At 37.0% G+C, this 26559-nt stretch overlaps 1 protein-coding gene across 7 annotated transcripts; it reads left to right on the forward strand.

Annotated features, from left to right (window-relative positions):
• MTX3 (metaxin 3) lies at positions 1-26301 on the forward strand. 7 transcript variants are annotated; one of them, XR_013167132.1, is made up of 11 exons: positions 1-102; positions 604-673; positions 1015-1091; positions 2113-2205; positions 2713-2895; positions 3028-3104; positions 3331-3488; positions 4634-4722; positions 8144-8547; positions 12078-12126; positions 26218-26301. XR_013167132.1 is itself a non-coding variant. In XM_077139326.1 (9 exons), exons 1-9 carry the CDS (start codon positions 22-24, stop codon positions 8252-8254), a joined length of 939 nt encoding a protein of 312 aa, XP_076995441.1. In that variant the 5' UTR covers positions 1-21; the 3' UTR covers positions 8255-9997. The 7 variants fall into 7 exon arrangements, 2 of the variants coding, with proteins under 2 accessions (XP_076995441.1, XP_076995442.1); XR_013167134.1 differs by having other exon boundaries at positions 8144-8359; XR_013167131.1 differs by lacking the exon at positions 26218-26301 and having other exon boundaries at positions 12078-14810.
• The last annotated feature ends 258 nt before the right edge of the window (positions 26302-26559 follow it).

The raw sequence follows: 26559 nt of genomic DNA on the forward strand, positions 1-26559 counted from the left end.
GCAAAGGTCGGCTCCGGGAAAATGGCGGCCCCCTTGGAGCTCAGTTGCTGGGGAGGAGGCTGGGGGCTCCCATCGGTGCACAGCGAGTCTCTGGTGGTGATGGTGAGGCCGCCTCGCGGACAGCGCGCGGTGGGGGAGGGGCGGAGCCGGAGGCGCGAGGCCCGCCGGGCCTGGCCGGGCGGCTTCCCGTGGTTCCCCGCGGGGCTGCGAGGCCGACGCTGGTCCCGGTGTGACCGCTGTAGCTTCTTGGGCTCCTTGCCATTGACGAGTCGGAGCTTGGCCCGTGACCCCCGCCATGGCCTGGCGGAAGCGTCCTGCCTGCTGCGCTAGGCTTTGTGTTTCCTCGGCCTTGCGAAGCTGTCCCGGTAGTGGCGTTAAACCCTGAATCGGGGCGCGCTCGGCCCGTGGTCCCGGGACTTTTGGGGGAACCAGGTCTCGCAAAGCAGGATCGATGTCGCACACGCCCCCAAAGTTCGCGGGAGGAACGCGGCTCCGGTGACAGGCGCCTTCTGCACTGGGGGGTCGGGGCTGTGAAGTGAAGCAGCTTTCCAGATTTGCATAATGTACTCGGCCTAAAATGTTTTATTGCAAACTCTTTTTCAGGCATATGCAAAGTTTTCTGGTGCGCCCTTGAAAGTCAATGTCGTAGATAACACCTGGAGAGGTTCAAGAGGTACAGTGTAAACCTTTAAACACCTCTTTCTGCCCTCTTAAGTTTTTTTTCCATTCAAAGCTATGAGGCATATAGCCACAGAGTACCTTCCTGACCTTGGCTGTGTGCTTATGGTTTGGTCATTCTGAGTAATACTCAGAGGGTAAGCCAAATAAGTGTGGAAATTATGAGAAACGAGAATGTTCTTTAGAGCTGATCTCAGTGAATGTGCAAAAAACTAGGATAGGCTTACTCATTTTTTCCCCTTCAGATGTGCAATTGGTATAGTTCTTAGGGTATTTGGAACCTCTTCAGAGGAAATTGAAATGTTTAGCTATATGTAAACTGTTTTTTGATTATAGGAGATGTACCAGTGTTGACAGCTGAAGACAATGTTGTTTCTCAGCCGGCAAAAATACTAAACTTTTTAAGAAAACAGGTGGGTGGTTTCTTTTGAAGAGGTAAAACCTTGCATGTTTTGTTTTGTTTCCTTTTAAATACATTATAAGGTGTTTGCATTAGCTTTTTTTTTGCCAACTGTAGACAGTTGGAGATATGTTGGATTTTATAGAAATTGACTTGGAAATCTCTGCTGTAAAGCATGTGATTTACTGTGAAAGTGGGGAGGAATAGTTTATATTTTCATGCCCTTTGCTTAGATTTTATTGAAGTTTAGATATAAAGCAGATTCAATTTATCAGTATTCATTACCACACTTATTGATGGAATTGTCACTTTAGTGACACACAGTTGTACATGTTCTGTACTGAATGTCACATCCGAGTTTCCACCGCTTAGCAACCATTTGTTTTTGTTTTTAATTACTTGTTATTTTTAAAAAGCACTCAATCAACTGTTAGTTGCAGTTAAAGAAATATTTAATGAAGTAGGGTATCCAAAATGTTTAGACATGTAAAGATTTTATAAATGCAAAACTTTTAATTTAATTCTTTTTTTTAAAGAAGAAATCCTGTGTCAATAGAATTTAGAGCTTTTTCAAATCTGGAAGGTTTTCTTCTTTTCAAGGGGAAAAATGCAACCAGTTGAAACTTCTTCCTTGTCATCATTATTAACAAAAATAATTTCTTCCTTTAAGTTAATAGTACATACATTGAAATAATTAATAAAATTATATTTATTATATGTATAACATTAATTGAGACGACTGTGTGCATGATGTTAAGAACACTATGTGTGTTAATGAGCAGTTTTCACTGGATTTGTGTATCCTGGTTTTCCCTTTTTTAATGTTTGCCACTTATGAGGAAGAATAGAAATCCTTATTTTTTTAGCTTCACTGTCTTTGGGATGTTCTTGATTTCTAAGATTCTTTGGTTTTATGTTTTTGCCTTTTTTTTGGGTAGCTGCATGGGCCAGGAAACGAACCTGGGTCTCCTGCATGGCGAGCGAGAATTCCACCACTGAGCTACCCTTGCACCCTCTGATTTTGTTTTTAATAGAAATATAATGCTGATTATGAACTCTCGGCAAAACAAGGGGCAGATACACTGGCTTACATTGCTCTCCTTGAAGAAAAGCTTCTTCCTGCAGTGGTGAGCATTCATGAATATTACAATTATTTTAGTGACATAGTTGAAAATGTACTTAAGTTTATTTGGAAGAAAAATAATGAAAAAGGCATAAGGAAATTTCCTGGGTGCACTATTTGTGGTTCTTTCATATCCTGAAGCTGAGCTCTTAGACATTCAATTAGTTTATGAAACAACAAAGTGAAAGATAGTATCATTTTGGAAAAAAAAGTTTTATGGGAGATGAAGCTTGTTGCTCCATGTATGAACTTGGGTGAACTATAATTAGTTTGGTAAATATTTTTTGAGCTCCTCCTATATACCAGGACTGTGAACTGTTTGCCTAGGATATAGCTGTCAACAAAACACATTTAAAATAGTTGTTTTATCCTTGAGTCATTCTAAATTGAAAATTTATATGAAGTCCCTTTATACAAAGACATTTATGAAAAACTATCACGTTGATCAAGTGATTGATCTTTCTTTTTATAGAGGAACATTCTTGTCATGTTTTTCCCCCTCCCTTTACAGCTTCACACATTCTGGGTTGACAATGACAATTACTTTTCTGTGACAAAGCCATGGTTTGCTTCACGAATTCCTTTTCCCTTGAGTTTGATCCTGCCTGGAAGAATGTCTAAAGGAGCATTGAACAGGATTCTTCTGACTAGAGGAGAGCCCCCTCTCTACCACCTCCGAGAGGTGGAAGCACAGGTATCATCTGGATTACTTTAAGAGCAAGGGCTCTCCAGTGAAGGGACAAGAGAGAGAGAGCCAAGATGCCTGCCTAAAAAGTAGCTTTAGAGCATCCTTTCTACCTTTGAGATATAATTTCATCCTTATTAGATATACAGAGATGCCAAGGAGTGCCTAAATCTTCTGTCACACAGATTGGGAACCTCTCAGTTTTTCTTTGGAGATACGTGAGTACACGCCCATAAAAATCATTTTGATATTTTGTGCACATATATTCAGTCATTAAGTTCTCTTGCTCACCTAAAAGGTGAGTTTTTCACTTAAAAAAAGAAAAAAAGATATAATGGATTTTTATTATTGGAAACTTTTTTCATCAGTGGTAATCTAATAAAGAGTTTAATATGCTTTTCTTATCGTTAATATGCTTTTAAAAAATCCTTCATTCATTTTTAGGCCTTCTACCTTGGATGCCTATGTGTTTGGTTCTCTTGCACCTCTTTACAAAGTGCGCTTTCCTAAAGTCCAGTTACAAGAACATTTGAAACAGCTCAGCAACCTGTGTCGCTTTTGTGATAACATCTTAAACAGTTACTTCAGGCTTAATCTTGCAGGTAAGCCATTTCCTCTTCAGCTAAAAAAAAATGTTTGTTTGCATATTGAGTAGATATTCTCCTAAGAAGGCATAATAAAAATTCATTACTTATTTCAATGAAAAATTGTTGTATTGTATTTTAATGCTGACTTATAACACTTCAGAATGTTGTATTTTTCCATATCTATTTTTATTCTCATGTATGTTTCTTATTTAAATAGAGAAATAGATATTTGCTGTTTATCTTTTCCTCTGGATTTTGCACATTTCTTGCTTCTTGTTCTTTAAATATTGCCCCTTTGAAGTTGGGTCATTTTCTTCTAAAAATGAAACCCTGCTGAAAGATAGCATTTATCCCAATGCAAATGGGCAATTACTCTAAATGATTCTTACCCACTGCTTCTAGCATTTTCCTGTGTGAACAGAAATCAGCAGATTGATTTTGGTGAGGCAAACTTCCATGATCCCACTACTTGAAAACTGATTGCAGCAGACTGGAGGTATAGTAAATAGAGGGCATCTGTTGCTTAGGCTGTTGCTTCTTTCTGCTTAAGTGATTAGTATACTAAAATTGTGTTGGGATAATTAGTTGACATTTTCCATTTAAGAACAGAAGGTATAAGAGTAACTAGCTTAGGTGGATAGTTTTATTTTATATAATAAGTAATGTGTTTGTATATAGGTCTTACTTCAGACTTACTGAATTAGAATCTCGTAGGGATGGATCCCGAGAGACTGTATTCAGTCCCTCCAAATACTCTATATGCTTGGTGGGTAGCTGTTTGGGAATTATTGAAATAGTTGTGGTCCATGACCCATTTGAAATGGGTGGGAAAGGTACAGTGTACGCTTGAGAAGAAAACAAGGATTGCTGTGCTCTTTTACTAATTACCTTGGCTAGCTGCATGACACTTTGGCTATGTAGAGGACAGAGTTTAGTCTCTTTTGTTTAGGGTTTGGTTTGGGAGCGTTACTTTCCCTCTTAACTTCTTAACTTTGCCTTTGAACACAGAATGGTTTTTCTCTTTGCCTGTTTTATTTTTGTCTTTTTTTTAAGGGTGGAAAACTTGGGAGGGTGGATAGACTCAAAATTTTTTCAATCTAACAGCTTTAAAGGCTTTCAACATTTTCTGTCTTTCTCTGATTTCTGTCCTGACTTCTTAGGCATTTCTCCAGCTGGACAAGATACAATAGATGCAAATCTGCAGAAACTCACACAGCTTGTAAATAAGGAATCCAACTTGATTGAAAAGGTCAAGTTTACTTCAATCATTACTTTATTGTAGTTTAGTATTTTCTACAGTTAATATTGTAATTTGGGTCATGCATTAATTTTACCCTCTTAATTTTGGTGTTTGTTTTTAAGTTATTTTTCGGGAAGCTGTTTAATATGCATTTACTAAAGTTACATATATTATGGTGTTTTGAAGCCCATAGTGGCCTGATTGCTTTGGGGAAAGATTGGATGATGGTGTTGGGTTTACCTTTTCCTCAGAATTAGTAATTCCAAGCTAGAAGACCCAAAAGACTGGCTTTAAACAAACAAACTGAAACCTCTTGCTGGCTTATCTTCCTCTCTCTGTCTTAGCAGGTTGACTTTTTTTTGAGCTCTTGAGCGCCTGTACTTCTCCTTTTCTTGTTGACACCATCATGGTGTCTTTTTTTTCCCTCCACATAAACTGTTTTATTTTCTCTCCTTATCTTTCTGCATTCTAAATGCAGTCCACACTTTTTTCACCTGTTGTGGATATTTTGTACCTTTGCAGGTGTTTATTTGATGAGAAATGTTGAGGAACCGGGTAGGAGTGGGAGCCAGCAATGGAAATTTCAAGAGTGACGCTTATCAGTTAATCACTTTTTTCAAGTGTCTAATGAACTTGCCTTTTTCTTGTACAAATGAATAATACTAAATTCTCTCATAAACTAATGGGGCAATGTGGCTTGAGGACTGGGTAGCAGACTGGGTTACGTGAACCGTATAATTCTTTCATTTAATCTCCACCACAGCTCTATGTGTGCTGGTGCTATTCTCCCTGTTTTACAGATGAGGATACTGAAGCTTCAGCAGGAGCTTATATCACCCGCCCAAGGACATTCAGCTGGCAGAAACACAAGAGGGAATTTGCACCCTAGAAATCTTGACTGCCCCAAAGCTAGTCAGCCCTATAACTCATAAATGAGATTATAGATCCATTACTGGTAGTATTTATAGTCAGGTATATAAATGTCATTCACTGGAGAAATTCTATATAGTTTATGTGGTGTTATAGTTTGAGAAATTAGTAAAACTGGGTAGTAAAATTATAAGGGTCCATTGTTGAGGTTTTGGTAAGTTGAATTAAAATCTAATTTCTCTCAATCCTTAGGGCGACCCAGTATATATCATGGGAAAAATGTATATGAAAGAAAGATGATTTGGCATGTTTTAGATACTCATAGCTAGATGCAGACTACCCAATATAGTATCCTTTTTCTGTGTTTTACAAATTCATGCCAGAAATGGAAAGAGAATCATGGAATAGCTACATGTAGGAAGGGGGAAACTAAGAGGCCTGGTCACCACTTTGTACTTTTCCATCTTGGGTCATCAATATGAGTAGATTTCCTGACCCATTTTCAGTCAAGCCAGTATCACCCCACCCCCAGCACCCATTCATACCTGCTTTTCAGTGGGAATGTCTTGTGCTGTTTGCTGTGAGACAGAGCAACAAGTCTATTAGCCACTACTGTTCAGATTTTGGACAGAGAAGCTTGAGCTTAATAAGAGAAAGAGTTACATGTGAGGAACTTAATTCTTGCAAGAAAAAAAAAAGCCCTTATACAATTGATTCAAATAGTTCACTGAGAATAATTTTTTCCTTTGGAAAAGTTAAAAGTTAATTTTTTATTCTCTTTCCTTTTCTGCAAATCGTATGTACCCCTGCTGAAACATTTCCTCTATGCTTTATAAGAACATCTTGAGGCAATAAGGGAGTTTTGAATGTTCTACATGTATCCAAAACTTTAAAAAAATCTACATATTAAATGGGCACTAAATTACCGTTTTCTGTTGATTTTGTGTTTTGGATGGCAGCTGCTTTCAGGTCTGTTATAAGATAAAGCTGAGAGTAAACTCAATACCAGGCCCTGAATCTTGCACTTTTTTTTTTTTTTTAACTTTTTTTTAATTGTGAGAAATAACATATATACAAAAAAGCAATAAATTCCCAGTTTAGCAGGTAGGTGTATCACAGATTTTAAAGTCTGGTATCGGTTACAGTTCCATGATTTTTCATTTTTTCTTCTAGTGGTCCTACACCCTGGAGACCAAAAGAAACATCAGTGTGTTGACTCAACAGTCAGACTCATTTGTTATCTTCTGGATTATACTCTTCCTTCTCTTTTTTTTTCTTTTTTGTGAAAAATAACAAATATACAAAAACACAATAAATTTTAAAGCACATTGTAACAATTAGTTGTAAAACAGATTTCAGAGTAGGGTATGGGTTACAATTCCATAATTTTAGGTTTTTATTTCTAGCTGGTCTAAGGTACTAGAGACTAAAAGAAATATCAATATACTGATTCGGTACTCCTACTCATTTTTTAAACCTGACCTTCTCTGTATAACGCTACCATCACCTTTGATCTTTTTCTTATTCTTCAGGGGTATTGGACTATGGCCATTGTAACTTTTGCGTGTTTATTGAATAGGGGGATGGAACTAGTTGATGTTTTGGAAAGGCTGGCCCCTCTGCGTTTCAGGACTTATCTGGGCCAGGGACCCATCTGGAGGTTGTAGGTTTCTGCAAAGTTACCCTAGTGCATGAAACCTTTGTAGCATGCACTGTTTTTGATGAACTCTGATTAAGGGTAGTTTTCTAAGGTCTGACACAGTTCTAAATAATCCCTTTCCTAGTGTTTCCAGGGATACTAATGTACTTCTCCTTAAGGTAAATCTGATCTTGGGCATTTTTTTAATATGCCCCATATGAATTTATTTCTCTCTGGTAGGCTTAGAGTTGATCTGGTGTTTGAGAAGAGTGTTAATCCAGTGGTCTAATGAATTTATTCTCCTTCCTGCCACTTCTCCTAGTTTCCCTTGGTCTAAATACCCTTAACTGATAAGAGTTGGTCTTTTTCAGTGGTGTATGGGTCATTTTCCTTGAGGCAATGGCATATAGTTAAAAAATAATAGTGTTGGAATAAGATAACCTGGTTTGGAATCTCAGCTCTGATATTATTTGTTCTAATCTGTAAAATAAGGAATGATTTTTTCTACCCTTTCTTCCTCACAAGTGTATGGGAAGGATCAAATGAGGAGTCATGTATGAACATAGTTCATATACAGTGAAGCTTAGTGTAACAATATTATTTTTACACTTACTATGAGAAACCTCTTAAATCAAGTCACACCATGGTAGAGTTTGGAAGAGTATTAAATTTGTGGAATTACTTTTAATTTTGTGAGGGTATCAAGGATGAGCCAATTGCTTTTTTCAAATACTGAGTCAGCTGATATTTGAGGAATGACATTTAGAATTCTTCAGGGAGTATTTGCAAGAGCAAGGTTTCTCCAGCAATTCAAGAAACATGGTCTGCCTTCTTCTAGGCTGTAGTTTGGATGGGGAGGCCATAGTCCACGTGAGTGGTGTCACAGCCATTAATCAGATGTATTTTTTGTACTTTCTCCAGATGGATGACAATCTTCGCCAAAGCCCTCAGCTTCCTCCTCGGAAACTGCCAACACTCAAATTGACTCCAGCAGAGGAAGAAAGTAATTCCTTACCACGGCTATCACCCTGACAGTCGTCATGCTTTGTGCCTAAGCTTTTGCCTTCGAGTCATATGATTGCTGCAGTAATCTCTTACACTAAGTGTGTTAAGTCAACAGGAAAACACCGTTAATAGGTATAAGGAAGACTTTAAAACAAAAGGAACTTTCTGCGCTTATTTTTTTTATTAGGAAACTTGTATTCTAGTTTGGCAATTCACTTCAGATAACATCAAAGTAAACACTAAATGAACTCAGAAAAAAAAATACATTGTACTGTATATTAAAACAATAACGACAACAACAAAAACCTGCCTTAATTTTGGTAGGTATTTGCCTTTGGTTCCCATGTTGCTGACCGAAAGCTACAATTCTGTTCTGAACATACACTATTAATTTATAAGTTAATTTATTTAGTTTATCAATTTAGTTTTCTTAGAGTAGTCTAAATATCTAATATATGGCTCTTTGGCTGATACTTTTTTCTTCTATTTAGAAATCATACCTATTTTGGGATACTAGGAAAAAATATAAATTAATTCAATAGAAATACCTGTATTTAACTTTAAAAAGCAATGAGGAATGTGCTTTTTAGTTATGCTCTTCTAAGTCTCATCTTTTTTGGAGTTTAGTACTATATATAAGTATTAAAAGTGGTTACATGTAATATTCACCCAACTATATGCATTTCAATGTAACCTTAGTATTTGCTGATGTATTCAGTGTAGGTTAGTAAGGGCTTTTTTAGTTTATTGAGCAAATGTGCCAGCTTTTCAGACCTATGTATTTGTAGTGCATCTTGAAGTTTAGTCATCTTTTTCTTGGATTGATTCCAGGAGAACTGCGTGTGTTGGTCATCATTATTATGCTAGGCTATGAAGTCTTACTGAAATTTACCCAACTTTTAGACACTACTCAAGAGAAACCAACCCATGGCCAGAGTAGCAGAAGTACTTACTGGGTTGGGTTCTGGTTTACCACCATGCTTGGTTATGACCCAGGAAGCATATTATGCAGTAAAAAAGCCTTTTGACAACCAGTTATTTTCCATATATTTGAACTACACCTGAAGGATCCAAAGGAATATTCAGAACATAGCAGTAGGTTTTTAAGAACACTTTCTATTTATTGGTTGCTGAAATGTTTAAAGAATTTGCTGTGTTGGTAATTTCAGTTATAATAGAAACTTGCTTATTATAGTGGCTGAGGTGCTTCTGTTGTCCTAGAACTACGTCTGTTGTGTTTAAAAATATAGGACCATGTTTTTGATTAGTGTCTTAGAAAATTACTATGGTGCTCAGCAAATCTTACCAAGTCTTGCACCCACATGTTAAAAAAACAAGCTTTATAGTCAAAAGTCTCATCTAATTGAGCTGAGCGGAGCTCAGCACAGTTTATCCTTCATCTTCCAAATTTATCTGTACTTTGGTAGCTATTTATAAAGAAATCTTATAGGTCATTGTAAACAGTTTTTCTTTAGTCTTTAAATTTTATTTATCTGTTTGGATGTATTTGGGGAAAGTACATAATCAGTTTTACATGAATTCCATAACAGGAGAGAGAGAGTGTGTGTGTGTGTGTGTGTGTGTGTGTGTGTGTGTGTTAGTATTAATCTTCAAAGGCAGGTTATTAGATTCCAGCAATCTCAATTTTGTAAATATATTTTATATTGAAAATCATGACCATGGGACTTGATTGTCCTCCAGAATTGATGTATACTGGAGAAGGATGATTAGCACATTAATCAGACATCTGGTTATGCTTTAGTCATTTTCAGTTATAATTTATATTTGGCTCCAAAAAGCATTTGAAGTGGCTTACAGTTGTAAAACACATGTAAAAGAGAATAATTAAAATTTGTTTATGGAAAAATTAAAAAAATATATGAGAAAGAGAGATACCAAAACTAACAGATTCTAAAATTGAGTAGTAAATTTAACTCCAAGCCTGTCCGTGAGCAAGGTCAAAAGATAATATCCATGAATAAGAAATATGTGTATAAATTTTTATAAGAATGTGGGAAAGCACATTCAACCAAGAGGTATCCTATAAAATTTCATGTGTTGAAAATTTTAATCAAAAGAGATCTACATTTTAGAATTACAGATATTTATCCTTTTTTGTAGAGGGCACAAATATGATTTATTTGTGTTTTTTGGTCATGCCTGCTTTAAATTGCCTTTAGCCTTACATGATGTGGTCCGTGATGCTTCTAGACTACCTTTTCTAAGATGCAAAATATAATTGAGATAGGTGAGGATTATTATAATGGGTTCTTAGTTGAATTATTTTGGTAGAAACAAATGAGATGTTAGGAAGCTACACTTGAGCCCCAAATACTTTAAGGACTAGCCACACATACACAAACCTATTAGAAAGGAACACATTTTCAGACTCATTGGAGGGCTTGTCATCAGCCTGTCAAGATATGTTTGGATAAAGTTTGAGTTTATTGGAATAACTGGCCCACAGTCTGAAACAAAATACTGTAAGCTACTTAACTTTTGTAGGTAATGGTAGAGAATAATAAAGTAAAAGGGAATATGTTTGTTATATTTGTTAATTGTACAGAATTAGAAAAGTTAATCACATAGTTCTCATAAGATGAAGCTCCTCCATCAACAAACTGTCACCAGTCAACCATAAGATTAGCCACTTGAATAATGCTAACAGATCTGTAAAGATCCTCAAGGATGGTCATTCTTTCAAAACTGTTTATCCCACACAAAAGGGTGGCATTAACAAATCAAATTTCAACTTAGATGGGCTTTTATTAATTTTGGGGTACTAGAGGATTGGAAATATATTGAATCCAAAAGCATGCCATTTGATTTCCATTTGTAATTTCTGTTCATTTACCATTACTAGATGTATTAATATGAGGGAATGGGGAAGCTTATTTCCAAAAGAAGTATGTTCTGATTTTCAGAAGTTTGCAAAAGTCTTAAAAACTAGAGAGATAGACATTGGTAACAGTGATCAGATGTCAGAAAACTGGTTTGTTGAGGTAGTTTCATGTGATAAAAGTGGTTTTTGAATTTTGTCATGTTTTCCTAGAGCCTCCTCTAGGAAACACTTACAAGGACTATTAGATTTTTCAATAGCTTTTCATTAACTGTAAAAAAATTTTAATTCTTTTAAGAGCAAAATGTAAATGCTTATAAAATCAGGAAGCTGAATGATGGGTTCAATGGGATCTCTGTACTATTTTTGCAATTTTCATATCTACAGTTATTTCAAAATAAAAAACAATTAAAGTAAATTAATAGTTTATAATTATCTGCATAAATTATGATTTATAATGTGATGCTCCAAAACAGTATTTTAAATCCATAATATAAATTAAATATAATTTATTTATGTTATTTTTGGGTTTAAAGAAAATAACTCAGGTTTATAACAAATGCTTAAGATTTCTTTTATCCTACCAGAAACACAATAACAACAAAACAACAATCTAAAGATAAGAATTCTTTTTCCCTATAGGATATCAAAAATTCTGTGATTTTATGTTTCTAATTATACTTTTTCTCCCTTTGATATCTAGGTTAACTTTTGTTTTTTAAAGAATGGAAGAAAATAGTAAATTTGCTTACAAGAAACTATTTAGCTAGAGTACAAAGTAAGATTACATCAAAGTTTACGTCAAAGTGCTGACAGGTCCATGAACCCGTAGTTTACATCCACAGTTTCTTCTTGGTGCCGGTTTTGCAGATATGTTTGGCATAAATTAAGGTTAACTGCCGTTGATTATCTAAGAAGACTGGGATTACTATTGAGAATGAAATACTTTGAAAAAGTTCTTCTGTCTCCTTGTGATAGTGCTTCTTTGCCTTGTATTTGTTCTCTCTCTAGATATACAGTGTGACAAGATGTTCATGGGGACCAGGCTTTCAAGGAGAAGGTGGGCATACCTGTGCGCTTTTTCTTTTAAGTTCAGAGGGATTTAGTAACTGACTTTGTTTTAGTTTGGTTAGTTTTATAATTAAAATCCTGAGTAGAGCATCATAATTGTAAGAAAGTATACTAACTTGCTTGGAAAGTTAGTATTTTTTGCTTCTGCATAGCAAGAAGGATGAGGAAAATCTAACAGCCAATTAGTATGCGGTAGATTATGATGAAAATTATCATCCTTGAGCAATAATGCAGGAAATTTGAAAAGGTAACTTTCAAATTGTTGGGTATTTATGAGTAAGGAGGATGTTGTGATAGAGGAATAGAGCAAAAGAAACCAGTTCCTTTAAAGAAAATAAATAGAAAAACAAGCCTTTTTGTATCTTCAGTATTATTAAATTGAAATTATAACTTAGGATTTTTTATTGTGAAAAATAACATATATACAAAAAAGCAATACATTTCAAAGCACACCACAACAATTATGTATAGAATGGATTTCAGAGTTTCGTATGGGTTACAGTTCCATAATTTTAGATTTTTATTTCTAGCTGCTCCAAGGTACTGGAGAGTACAACAGTGTCAATATAAAGATTCAGAGTCATATTCATTTATTAAATCCTATACTCTCTGTGTTACAACTCCACCTTCTCCTTTGATCTTTCTCCCAATCTTTAGGGGTATTTGGGTTATACCTATTCTAACTCTTTCATGTTGGAAAGGGCTGTTGATAATATAGGATGGGGGGCTGGAACTAGCTGATGTTCTGGAGAGGTTGGTCTCTTTGGGTTTCAGGACTTACCTGGCCTAGGAACCCATCTGGGTTTCTGGAAAGTGATCCTAGTGCATGGAACCTTTGTAGAATATCACATAAAACCGTAAGTGTTCTTGAGGGTTGGCAGGAATGGTTTTGGTTGGGGTTTGGCAAACCATGAAACATAGAACTATCTAGCTATAGCTTGTGTAAGAATAGCCTCCAGGGTAGCCTCTTGACTCTATTTGAACTCTCTCAGCCGCTGATAGCCTTATTTGTTATACTTCTTTTCCCCCTTTTGGTAAGGAAGGCATTGGTGATCCCACGGTGTCAGGTCCAGGCTCATCCCTGAGAGTCCTATCCCGTGTTGCCAGTGAGACTTTCACCCCTGGATGTCATGTCGCACGTAGGGGGAGGGTTATACCATAGGATTTTCTAAAGCATTTTTTAGTTCCCTTTCTAAAGCTATGTTTTGGAAGAATAAATTGTTATGTGGCCACATTAGTTTGGGAACTGCTGGATTAACTAAAATTAATTTGCTGTAAGCTTTTCAGAATTTTACTATGCTAATGGTTTGAATCTCCTAGAGGGGCTTCTATTTTTTACACCATTTTCCCAATTTATTTTATTTGGATTTTTTTTTTAGGCAGGCATTTATGGGATTTGTCTTCTAAGAACTACACTTACGGAAATGCTGCCTAGGAGTGATCTTATTTGTTTGCACTCATTGCAAAGGTTTCCATTTCTTTTGGTGCATCTTCTAGTAAAAAGTGAGAAAATGGAAAGAGACCTGTCAGGACTCCCTTGGACCATGGATCTGGGAGGGGAGAACTGCAGGCTTAGATTAGATTAGTTACTTAGGCACATGTCAGGACCTTGGTCAGTACAGCCTCCTTCCCTCGAAATCCAGTCAGCCTGGAACAGCTTAGATGGAGGTCTGAAATAGTGTTTTTGGAGGACTAATCAGTTTTCACATATCCATGAAGCAGATATGAAGCCAACTTGGAGTTCCTGAACAATTTTCCAAACCTTTTTTGGCTGTGCTTTAAAAGTACCAAAAAAATAATACGTATTTATTGCTCTAAAGCCACAGACAGCCTGGTTATGATATACGTTCTTGTAGTAAATGTACCTTCGTTTCAGTAACAAAGCAAAAGATGTTCAGTATTTTCAAGTTTTGTTTTATTACTGAAGACATGGCCTAAACCAGAATTAGATGTGTGTGTGTTTGTACATTTTCAAGGAAAAGGCTCATCATTTTCATTAAACCCTCAGTGGTATCTATATTGTAAAAAAATATAGACCCCCATTTGAACACTAACTAAATATGTTTAATTTTATTTTAACGTATAAACCGGATGATTAATCAAGCATAAGGATATCTTTGCTTGTTTTCTGCATGTGTACAGTTGTATATTTGGAACTCCATGATTTGGGAATGGGAAGCGTGCCTTTTGAGTATGGTGTAATGGTGAGCATCTAGTCATGTGAAAAGCTGTTGGATCGTTGTTCTGAATCTTCAGTTTTCTTTTGTGAATTCAGAGAAATGCCTTTTAATCATTTAGTTTATATATCCCAGAGCCTTGGAAATCAAGCAAAGTGACTTGCCAGAGTTTGCCTCAGTCCTAAGGAAGTCGTATACTGTAGAGAAGGTTGTACTGGCCGTCTGTTTTTTGGACCATTGACTGTTTCTCCTGCACTCCTGGTGTCCTTATTTCTTGGAGAGAAAGGGTATCCTCAAGCTTTTAAACTAAATGCATATAGATGAATTTTATTTCTATTTTAACTCAGTTTTTTTATTTTGTAAATTAGGAAATAATGTCTTTCAATTTTTCTATTCGCCTTGAAGTGGAAATTTGATGTGTTTTGTATTGTAACTTTATCTCCCTGAAAGATTAACAGTGAAGAGGACAAAAAGAATAAATATATGTATGTACATATTGCTTTTGTTCCATGCAGCCTATCTCTGAATGGTAAATATTTTTAACCTCTGTCCTAGGGTAAAATACTATGGTTTTGTTATAAAGTAAGCAGTCTTAAAATAAGCAGCAACATTGGCCATACTTTCAGTGTTCCAGCCTTACGGAGTGTGAATATATTTTACTCGGGGACTATGTATAAGTGGTGATGATGGTTGATGTTGTATTCTGATAATTGAGAAACTGGATATAATGTCAAAATAGCTATTTTTGTCAATAAAAACTCAAATTGCCTGAATATTTAATTCCTCATTTAATGTTATGCCTTGAGATGCATAGTTTCATGGGGAAGAATTTTTTGTGGTTGAAGATAGTTATTCAGTGCTGAAACTGAGCTAGATGGTTTTTTTTTAATGTCCATTCTTTCTGTTATGCATTGAGACCACCTCTGCTCTTTCCACCTCATATTTAGGGTGTTTAGAGGCCTGTTTTCTATGCTGTTAACTTATTTATGATCTCAGACAGTTCACATGACTTCTCAGGGCTACAGTTTTCATGTCCCTTTAGCTCTATAAATTTCTTTTGAATTTTCTCTTTTGCCTACCTGGACAGCCAGTGTTGTCCCCTTAAATTGAATGGAAAATACAGACTGAGAAAGATAAATGCCATTTTTGCTAGGAAGAAAGCTATTCAAGTTGTTTGCTGCTTTGTTTATGAGGTAGGGACATATGGGTATAGAGAACCTTGTTTATAGCTGTTAGTCAAGTAAACAAGTGCTCTGAGAGGATGGGTGTCTTTTCAATAGAATTTTTTTTTTAATCACAGTATAATTTACAGTAAAATGCATGGATTTCCCAAATAGGACCATTTTGATAAATATTTGTCTTACACGAAGTGCCAGCTCCATCTTGTAGATACTGCTATTCCCAAGGAATACATGTCTTGATTACAAATGAGCTTCGGGTTCCAGATGAAAGGTCCCAGGGTAGACTGAGGTGGTCAGTAATCATCATCTTCTCCTTTCTGTAAGAGAAAAGGAAAGAGAAGATGTAATCATGGAGTAATGGGGTTCTTTGAGGATTGACAGCTACTTAAAGTTCACAGTCAAAACTGTGAGAACCATACAACAGAAAACTGCAGAAATTTTGATTTTTTTAATTGCTTTCCCCAGAGGTCAATTTCTTGACTTTGGTTGGGACTGGTGTGGGTGCTCAGAAACTCCTGCATGGCATTTAGAACGATGTCCTTCATGGGTAGTAGGCTATAAATAGCACAGATGGTAGCTATTGGTAGGAAAATTCTTAAATTTTGCAATTTTGGGATTTTATCCTTTGTGGATTTCCATAGAAGAAAGAATGAGATGAAGGGAAGCTGGTAAGATCACAAGTGCTTTACATAAGTTTGAGGCAAGTATATAAAAGAACAAGAAGAAAACGGTAGAGGAAAACAACCTGAGGGTTTATTTTACTCTAATCATCTTGTAATTAAGTTCCTAGTTGCAGAACAAAGGGGAATCTTGTTCTTTCTTGTCAGTTAGAAACTTGATCTGACAAGAGCTTCAGAAGAACGTATGAGACACCATAGTCCATTTCTCCAGGTACCTGAGTCAGCCTACTGGAATGCTTTAGACAGCTGTGATTAAGAAATGAAGACAGCTGTGTATCATCAAAGACATTTCTAATTTCTAACAGAACGAGCTTGAGACTCCAAAAATTGTGCTTTACCAAATGGGAGAGAAACTATTATATTTATCCTGCTTATTTATTAAGAGAGTGAAAAGAATAAAGAAATTTCAACATTTGTAAATACAGTTAAAAATTTATTCCTCAGATCATAATTTGGGGAAGGTGGTCATCTCAAGAATTCTCATTTTGAAAAAGTTAAGTAATCTTTGGGGGTGGAAGAAAGCATGACACTTTCCAAATAGGATTAAAACAAAACAAATTACAGTTTTATTTTAAATGGAAGAAAGAAACTGACATTTGAAGACTACCAGATTGTTCCTATTCTAATATGTGTTGTCCCAATTCTACCCATGAGGGGGAAAATTGATAATGAACATGATATACGTATACTAAAATGATTTTTAAAAGAAAGGAGGATATAAAAGATATAGACAGAAGAAAAAGAAACAAAGAGAAAGGAACAGGTAAGGACTAGATTTTATATATACACGTAATAGTTAATGATTAGGTCAGTCCACTGAGGAATTATTTGGCCTAAAGGAGATTTAAGCAAATTTAGATGAGCTCATCCAAACTCTGTAGTTTTGGAGCCATGCAAAGCTCTTTTGGGCCAAGCTCAACAGCCTTCTCTATCTACTGTTGCTACGTGAAAGATTTGAGATGTGCATGTCACTAAACTATCACATTCCTAATTGCTTCTTTAATCTTTTAGTAAGAAGGCTGTTGGGGGTGGGGAGGAGAGTATTGAATGTCCATGATTTTCAGGTGCTAGGTTATTTTCGGGGGGGGCTACAAAGAGAAAGATACAGAGCTTGCCCTGAAGGAGCTCAAAACATGAGGGAGGTGTTTAGAATGTCATTACAATGCCAATGACCTGGCATCCATGTAATTTGTCCCTTCTACCCCGCAGAGAAGACAAAGGGAATTGCAGATGTAGGTTTTCCTTCAGACCCTGAAAGACCCTGAGATTCTCTAGCAGAGATCTAACACTTTGGGAACATGGGAAATCAGTGATTAGTTTCATTTACAGTTGGAGAAGCAGAACCAAATTAAAAAGGGATGAAGAACCAACCAAGTACTTAAAAGGGAGGAATTAAAAATGGACTGGTTTTACAGTGTTGGGAGCCCTCTGATATTAAGTTAGTTCCTCTTGTAATCCTTGATGCATATTGTTGTTACTTGTTAGGAAGATTATATCACTTTATATTTCTTGCAGCCCTATGTAAGAGAGCCTGTATTACTGCATCTTGACCAGTTTTGACTATTACTTTCCTCTTCACCAACTCAATAGATAAACAGTATTTTAATTATTTAATATATATTTCTTTGACAAACAGTAAGGTTAAATATTTCCCCCATATATCTATTGTCCATTTGTATTTCTTCTGTAATATGTCAATTCACATGCTGTATAAAAGGCAAATTACTTAATGAAAGGTTTTAAGAAATGAGGTTTTTGAGAGAAAGGAAAGTAGACGAGCGTGCTAAGTGAGCGTGCATTATTGGCTGCGCTCCCGGGCAGAGCTCACTGAACCCAAGATGGAGTGGGGTGAGTCCACGCGCAGGCTTTGGCGCGTGCAGTTTTTAATGGCAGGGGTCAGGTGATAGCATGAAAGGGGCAGCACGTTAAACAAAGGATCATTATGCAAGGGGGTTGAGCAGCGGGTGGTCAGATGTCCATTGAGCAATGAGTGGACAGATGTCTGCTGAGTAATGAGTGGTCTGATGTCTCATGATTCCAGCTGCAGCGCCCTCCACTGTTCCCCCGACCTAACACTTAACTTTCTTGAAATTACATTCTCTCAGCTGTAAGGTGGGGTTTGTACGGGGTCCAGATGGGATAAGACACATGGCATGTGCAGAATTTGCCAGGTGCTAATAGCATTATTTTCCTTCATTTACTTTCCTGGATTTAAAGCTCCTAGAGGATGGGGACTCTTCCTTCCTTGTATCCAAACACCTAGCATGGTGCTTGGTTCAAAAAAGTTTTTGAGGAAGGGAGAATAGATAGGATTTGAAAACATTTTGAGTATATCAGGAACAGGCATGGGAAAAGTCGAAGCCCAGATCCAATAAATGAGCAATAGAAAAACAGGTGGGTTCCTTAGAACCTTACAATTAAGATGGAAGAATCTGAATTTTATTCTCAAAACTCTACCTAAAGAGGCAATTTCACATAGACTGAAATGGCTAAAGAATATTAGGTAGAGTGATTCTTATAATCAAGGCTCTAATAGCTTTGAAAAATTGGGTGTTTTTTTTTTTTTTTTGGTTAGTTAGAGATAATTTAAAGAATACTAGGAAACTGACTTGTTAATAATTCTTTTATAAAGTGAGTAACTTAAATTTCAAAAATTATTAATCCGGAATTTCATGTGTCAGATTTACCTAGGCCAGGAGTACATATATAATAATAATATACTCACGTTGAAAATGCTAGTAAGTTAGAGCAAGTCAGAGCACTGGTGCGTCAAATTGAAGGGAGGGAATTGGTGTCAGATCTTGTCTTATTCACCATGTCCTGTGATCATGGGGGAGATGGTGGGGGAGAATCAGTGGTTTGCTAATGAGATTTGCAGATGGCTTTAAACTGAGAGGTATTGTAAACAGCAGGAATGACTGAGAAATGATACAAAAGGAGCTGGAAAGGTTAGGAACACAGACAGGAAATCAAATGATTCAGCCTGGAGTAATTCAAGCCAATCTGACATCTGGGGCCAAATGAAAAGAAATACAGATATGCCATGAAAGAGAAAAACATGGAAAATAGTCATCGCAAAGGAGGTTGGGGGACTAGAGGAATATGAGAGAGAGGTAGGAAGCAGGAAATAACAGATGTTTGAATGTCCACTATGCACCAGGTATATGATTTGGACAATTCAGTGGGATGTACAAAATAGAATTTTTTGAGGATTGATTATATACAAGCTCAGTACTTAGAAGAACTTTTGCTAAACCCACTACGTGATTCTCGTGGCTGTTAGAGCACTATCAATATAGAGAGCATCATGGAGGAGGCCTGGACTCTCCTGAGAACCTCTAATGGGAGAGCTAACTTACTACATTCCTGCCTGAGCATTTCTCATTCAGTGAATGCCTCCAAGAATGCTTGGAGCAACTTCCTTTAGGCCTTCCTATGCACCAGCAGCAGGGTGGGGATCCCTCAAGAACTTTGGGAGTTAGCCCCAAGAGTTCAGTTTAGAGAAAACTAACTTATCTGTCTCATGATGGCTTCCTTCAAGTTGTCCCTCTCCCTTTATCTTATAAGGCACTCCTGTTAGTCTTCTGGTAATAGAGCTCCCATCCCAGTCCTTTGCTTGGGTTTCCTACTGCTCCTTACCCTCCTTTCTTACTAGAAAAGTTTGGTAATCCTTTGCATTTCCTCTAGGTATCAGTGAGCCAAATCAGGTTTATTGGTGATATTGGCTTTACCAGCAATCACCACCATTTTTTTTAATGGGGCCACTACTTCTTAATTTTTCAGTTACAAGGGCCTGAGGAATTGGGTCACAGTGAGGATCCTCATGGAGAAGAAGTGGAAGAGGCTCAAAGGATTCAAGGGAAGAAAGACTAAGCAGCTGCTGTTACCTGTATCCATTTCCCTCCGTAAGGGAAAGAATAGGCAGAAGTAGTGAGCTAGAAAGGAGAGGTCAAAGACATCTCACTAGTAGTTTCAGTTATAGCTTGTTAGATACGTTGGTGGCTCAGGTTGGAAGCCTGAAGTTGTATATGGCGTCTGTCCCAATAATGTTTGCATTGTAGCAGGAGCCTCTTGTGGCTGAAGCCAAAAATTTCATTCACTTATTTAAGAAATTGTGCCCCAGGTTCTGTTCTTTTGTGCTCAGAATACATCGATGAGCATAACAGACAGAGATCTCTGTCCTTCTAGTACTTACATTCCAGCAGGGGGAGAGAGGCAATTAATAATGAGGCTAATAAATAAGCATGTTACATGATAGAGTAGAAAGTGACAAGTGTTATGGAAAAAGTATAAAGTAAAGCAGGATAAGGGGGTGGGAGTGTTGGGGCTGGGGGAAAGTTGCAGTATTAGAAATAGTAGGACAACTTTCATTTTGAAGATAGCACTTGAACAACATCTTGGAAGAGATGCAGGTCGGCCTGCCAGTTATCTGGCATAGAGCATCCTAAGCAGAGGGCTCAGCTGGAGCAAAAGGCCCTGAGACAGGGCTTGTCTGGCATGTTCAGAAACAGCAAGGAGGCCTGAGCCTCTGGAGCCTAGTGAACAAGGGGAAAAGTTAAAGAATAGAGATCTGTGAGCTAAGGGGTGAGGAGCAGACCCGGCAAGTCCTTGTAGGCATTTGAAAGGCTTTGTAAGCTTTTACCCTGAGGTATTACAAGGTTTTGAGTAAAGAAGCGATAAGAATTACTTGAGCTATCACATCAAGGATAGATGTAGGGGGCAAGAGTATAAGCAGGAAGACATTCCTGGGAGTGGCATTACAGTTGGGAGTGCATTACAGTAACCCAGCCAAGAGATGGTTTGGCTCAGATGAATCAGGATGGTAGCAGTGGATGTGGTAAGAAAAGATTGGGTTCTGGATGTATTTTACAGGTACTATCAACAAGATTTCCTGGCTTATTAGATGTGAGAGAGACAAGTCAAGGATCCTTTCAAGTTTTGACATGAGTACTCTATGGATTGTGTCGAGTTGCCATCAGCTGAGATGGGGAAGGCAGTGAGTAAAACAGCATTTGAGAAGAGACTGGGAGTTCTGTTTTAACACGTTGAGCTTGAGATGTCTATTAAATATCCAGTGAGATGTTGAGCAAGCACTTGGGTAGTAAGTCTGGAGTTTAGGAGAAACAACTTGGACATACAGATTGAAGAGTCATCAGGATAAAGATATTATCTAAAACCAAGAGATTAGACAAGATCAAGGAATTAAGTGTATGAGAAGATAAGAGGATCAAGGACTGAACCCTGGTACATTCTAAACACTAAGAGATCATGAAGAGAACCAGCAAGGAAGACTGAGACCAATGAGGTAGGAGAAAAATCAAAAGAATGCCATGTCTTTGAAGCCAAATTAAGGATTGATGTCAAGGAAGAGGACTGATGGGTCATGTATGAGACCTACTGGGTTTAGCAAAATAGAAGTCATTGGTGACGTTGATGAGCAGTTTCAATGGGATGATGAAGGCATAAGCCTGATAAGAATAGGTTCAAGAGAGGGAATTAGGAATTGGTGCAAGTGAGAAGAAATTAATAATACAATAACTGTAAATAGCATGTTAGGGCTGGGAATGATTATCTAGAGCTAAGAATGTCTTCCCCTAGGTCCTCGAGTTCCCATCAAGAAGGCAGCCACCTATTTAATTATGTATGTTTACGTATAGCTAGAAAGAAAGTCAGTGTGCAGCCAAGAGTGTTCAGCTAGGTAATTAGGAAATCTTTCCCATTAACAGTGATCCAAATGGAATTTAGCAGAATTTGTTAAGGGACTTCCTATTTATTACAAAAATATTGCTATTTGAAACATGGGCTGTTTCTCATAATGGTGAACTAAATCACTTTGTTTTGTAAATAAGCTCTAGCATATTAATACTTTTACGTCACTTAGTTAAGCCAAATGATGCAGAGACCAATCAGTCACTGGAGTATTTTCTTCTTTGTGGAGAATTTCAGCTTCTGTGGTTTAGGCAATAGAATTTTCTTTCTTCTACCCAGGCTTGGGGCCCAGAGAACTGAGCCCCACTGAAGTAAATCTGCATCTGATTTTCCATTTGAGCTACTTAATGACTCTGTGCATTCATCAGAGAACAAGATGAGAACATATTTGAAAATTAAAGAGTTATTACTATAGAAAGCATTGAGGATGCTGTGTGACGCATAAGGAGGGATTTGGAAAAATGTGATGTTTTAAAGACACAGAATGTTTAGCCTGAAACAAACCAGGAGCCTTGGTGTCTTACTCTCTCTAACCCTCTATATCTAATCATTCACCAAGTCCCGTCTTTAACTTACTATGGTCATTATTCAAATCTGACCAGTTCTCCACCCCCACCACCCTGGGTTTTGCTTGTCATTTCTATCTTGCATTACTGCTGCAGATGCTCCATGGGTCTTCCATCCCTGGTTTGCTCCTTCCCAGTCTATTCTCCACACTGCTTAAGAATCTTTCTAAAAGGCAAGATGATCATGCCTCACCCTTGCTTAACACCTTTTAACCGTTCATTTTTCTCAAGTCCAATCTCCTTAACTTTGCTTATAAAACATTTTGTCATCATCTGGTTCTAGTTTAACTATCCCCCACCTTCAGTCCTCACCATCAAAGATCCAGCCACCAAAACAATGTAAATCTCCAAATACTCCATTCTTTGAAAAAAATTTTTGGATGAAGAGGCTCCAGTGAGTAATAGGAAAAGCCACAAAACCAATGAAGACTAAGCAAAGAATTAGATTTACAGTTCCATTAAAGTAGAAATTGAAGGCATGTCCTTTGTTTCAGTATTCCTTAGATTCAAATTATACTAGATGTTCCTATTTCAGCTCTTATAGTACCTGTGGACAACGGAGCTGTAGACACACCATTTGTTGACCTTCTCCTTTTCTGCTCCACTAGAAGAACTCTTGTGTCTCAGTCCTTGGCCCACCTGACAAATTCTCCCTTGCCTTTTCCATTCCCTGGGCTTTAAATACTACCTAAGTTTTAAAGTTTCACATACTGACATCTCCAGTCCAGGCGTATCTTCTGAGAACAGACACCTTATCCAAAGAGTGATATCTAAGAAGGCTGTAGCAATCTCAAACTTGATTCACCACAAATCTATGTGGTGGCCACTATTATTTTCACTCACTTGATAGGTGAAGAAACCAAGGCACAAACTAGTTTAGTAATTTGCCTAAGGTCACACAGTTTACCAATGGGATTTAAACTTGGATAATCTGGCTTCATATGTTTAACCCCTACATCAATTTTTGTTACTCTCTATACCTCCCTCCATTTCATCTTTACATCCAATTTGTCAGAAGTGCAATCATTTTCATCTCCAAAAATATCCTCAATCAGTCTACTTCCTGCAACCACCCTAGTCTTTTGCCGAGACTCTTAAAGTAACTCCTTGCAGATCTCCATATCCTACTTTGAGGCTCCCCAACTTCTCCCAACTTCCCTCCCCCAGTCATTCTCCCCAGAGAAGTCAACTTTTGGCTTAAATGTAATTTTTTTTCTGAGAAGTCTTCCCTAACTCCCAAATCGAATTGCATACTCCAGTTATTATTTCTGGAACACCCTATTCTTTTCCTTCATAGAAAATTCCATGATTAGTTATTATCTATTTAAGACTCTTACTGATATCTTGTATTAGAGAAGTTGCAGGTTTACAGAAGGATCATGCGGAATATACCCTCACACACACAGTTTTCCCTATTATCAATATTTTGCAATAATACAGTACCTTTGTTATCAATGATGAAACAATATTATTATAATTATATTATAACTGTAACCCATAGGTTATATTAGTGTTCATGGTTTGTGTTGTACAGTCCTTTGTTTTTGTTTTTAATTTTTATTCGTCATACATATATAACCTAAAATTTCCCCTTTTAACCACATTCAAATATTCAATTCAGTGATTAATTACATTCATAATGTTGTGCTACCGTCACAACCATCTATTAACAAAACTTTTCCATCACCCAATATGCAACTCTGTACCAGTTAAGCATTAATTCCCCATTTCTTAACCCCACCCTGACCCCTGGTAACCAGTATTCTGGTTTCTGGCTCTGTGAATTTGTTTATTCCAATTATTTCTTATCAGTGAGATCATATAGCATTTGTCCTTTTATGTCTGGCTTATTTTACTCATAGTGTCTTCAAGGTTCATCCATTTGTTGCATGTATAAGAACTTCATTCCATTTTACAGCTGAATAATAGTCCATTGTATATAATACCACATTTTGTTTCTCCATCTGTTGATGGACACTTGGTTTGCTTCCATCGTTTGGCAGTTGTGAATAATGCCACTATTAACATTGGTATGCAATTATCTGTGCAAGTCTCTGCTCTCAGTTCCTTTTGGTATATACCTAGAAGTGGAATTGCTGAGTTATGTGATCACTGTGTTCCATAGCAGCTGCACCATTTTCTATTCCCACCAACAGTTAATGAGTGTTCCTATTTCTCCACATCCTCTCCAACATTTGTTTATTTTCTATTTTGCTTTTTCAATAGTAACCATTCTAATGGGGATGAAATAGTATCTCATTACAGTTTTGATTAACATTTCCCTAATGACTAATGATGTTGAGCTTCTTGTCTTGTGTTGTTAGCTATTTGTGTATCTTCTTTGGAGAAATATCTATTCAAGTCTTTTGCCCATTTTTTATTGGGTTGTTTTATTTTAGTTGTTGAGTTGTAGGATTTCTTTGTGTATTTTAGATAATAGAAATTATCAGCCAAACGAAGAAAGGTTTATTTTGTCCAGAAAATTTGTGCCTAAATTTTTTGTAGCACATAATCTAACTCAACTTTGTCTGGATAGATCACTTAAACAATCCAAACTCAGGGAGCTCAGAATAAGAATGAGAGCCTTTAATCCTGTACAGCTTAATGTAATGCCTGGATACATCCCAGAGTATTTTAAGCAGATGATCAAAAAGTATTGGTAAAGTACCTTGAGGGATGGGAGAAAAAATATGAAACTATTAAACTTTATCACCAGGGAAACCCCTGATGCTGTGTCAAACATTAGGGACACTCAAATCAATAGGCCAAGCCCTTGGTCTTGAGGCTTACTCTTGTGAAGTTATGTAGGTAGCGGAAAAGCTTAGCCTACCTACAGGTATGCCTAAGAGTTACTCCTGGAAGACCTCTTTTGTTGCTTAAATTCGGCCTCACTTTCTCTAAGCCCAACTCTGCAAGTGAAACCATTACCCTCCCCACTACATGGAACATGACATCCAGGGATGAGACTCTCCCTGGTGGTGTGGGGGATGACTCCCAGGGATGAGCCTGGCCCTGGTCCTATGGAACCAACAATGCCATCCAGACCAAAAGGGGAAAAGAAGTATAACAAATAAGATATCACATCTCAGTGGATGTGAGAGTTCAAATTGAGTGGAGAGGCTACTCTGGAGGTCACTCTTAATCAAGCTTCAGTTAGACATTGCTACTGATCATAACTTGCCAAACTGCAACCAAAACCATGCCTGCCGATCCTAAAGAATACCTAGGGCATTATATAAGATTCTACAAAGGTTCCATGCTCTAGGATAACTTTCCAGAAACCTACAACCTCCAGATTGGTCCTGAAATGCAGAGGGACTAGACTTTCCAGAGTATCAACTGGTTCCATCCCCCCATCCCATATTATCAACAGCTCCTTCCAACATGAAAAAATTGAAATGGACATAGCCCAAATACTCGTAAAGAGTGGGAGAAAGATCAAAGGTGATGGTGGAGTTATACAAAAAAGGTAAGGTTGAACAAATGAGTATGAGTGCTGAATCATATTGATATTTCTTTTAGTCTCCAGTATTTTAGAGCAGCTAAAAGTAAAAACCTAAAATTATAGAATTGAAACCCATACCAAAATCTGAAATCTGTTCTACAACTAATCACTGTGATGTGCTTTGAAATGTATTACTTTTTTGTATATGTTATTTTTCACAAAAAAGAAAAACAGAGAGAAGGAGGAGTGTAACAGAAAAGTAGGATTTGACAAATGAGTACGACTCCTGAATCATTATATTGATGTTTCTTTTGGTCTACAGTGTCTTGGAGCAGCTAGAAGCAAAAATGAAAAATCGTGGGACTGTAATCCATACAAAACTTTAAAATCTGTTCTGTAACTACTTGATAAAATGCACTTGGAAATGTATTGCTTTTTTTTGTAAATATGTTACATTTCACAGTTAAAAATGTAAAAATAAAAGAATATAGAAAAAAACATCAAATATGTGGATTCCGAATATTTCTCTCATTGAGTAGGTTGTCATTTTACTTTCATGATGAAGTGTTTTTTCCCATTGTGCTTATTTTGCTTTTTTTAAAAATTTTTATTGACAAATCTTCACTCACAATCCATACGTGGCAAAAAATCAATGGCTCAGAAT

Source organism: Tamandua tetradactyla, chromosome 21 (assembly GCF_023851605.1).
Source record: "Tamandua tetradactyla isolate mTamTet1 chromosome 21, mTamTet1.pri, whole genome shotgun sequence".
Taxonomy (NCBI): domain Eukaryota; kingdom Metazoa; phylum Chordata; class Mammalia; order Pilosa; family Myrmecophagidae; genus Tamandua; species Tamandua tetradactyla.

Bases quoted from the DNA above. Each gene is read 5' to 3' on its own strand.
- MTX3 (XM_077139326.1), top strand. From the start codon at position 22: ATGGCGGCCCCCTTGGAGCTCAGTTGCTGGGGAGGAGGCTGGGGGCTC. The intron at 103-603 runs GTGAGGCCGCCT...ACTCTTTTTCAG, and splicing joins GCGAGTCTCTGGTGGTGATG to GCATATGCAAAGTTTTCTGG. The intron at 4,723-8,143 runs GTCAAGTTTACT...TACTTTCTCCAG, and splicing joins AATCCAACTTGATTGAAAAG to ATGGATGACAATCTTCGCCA.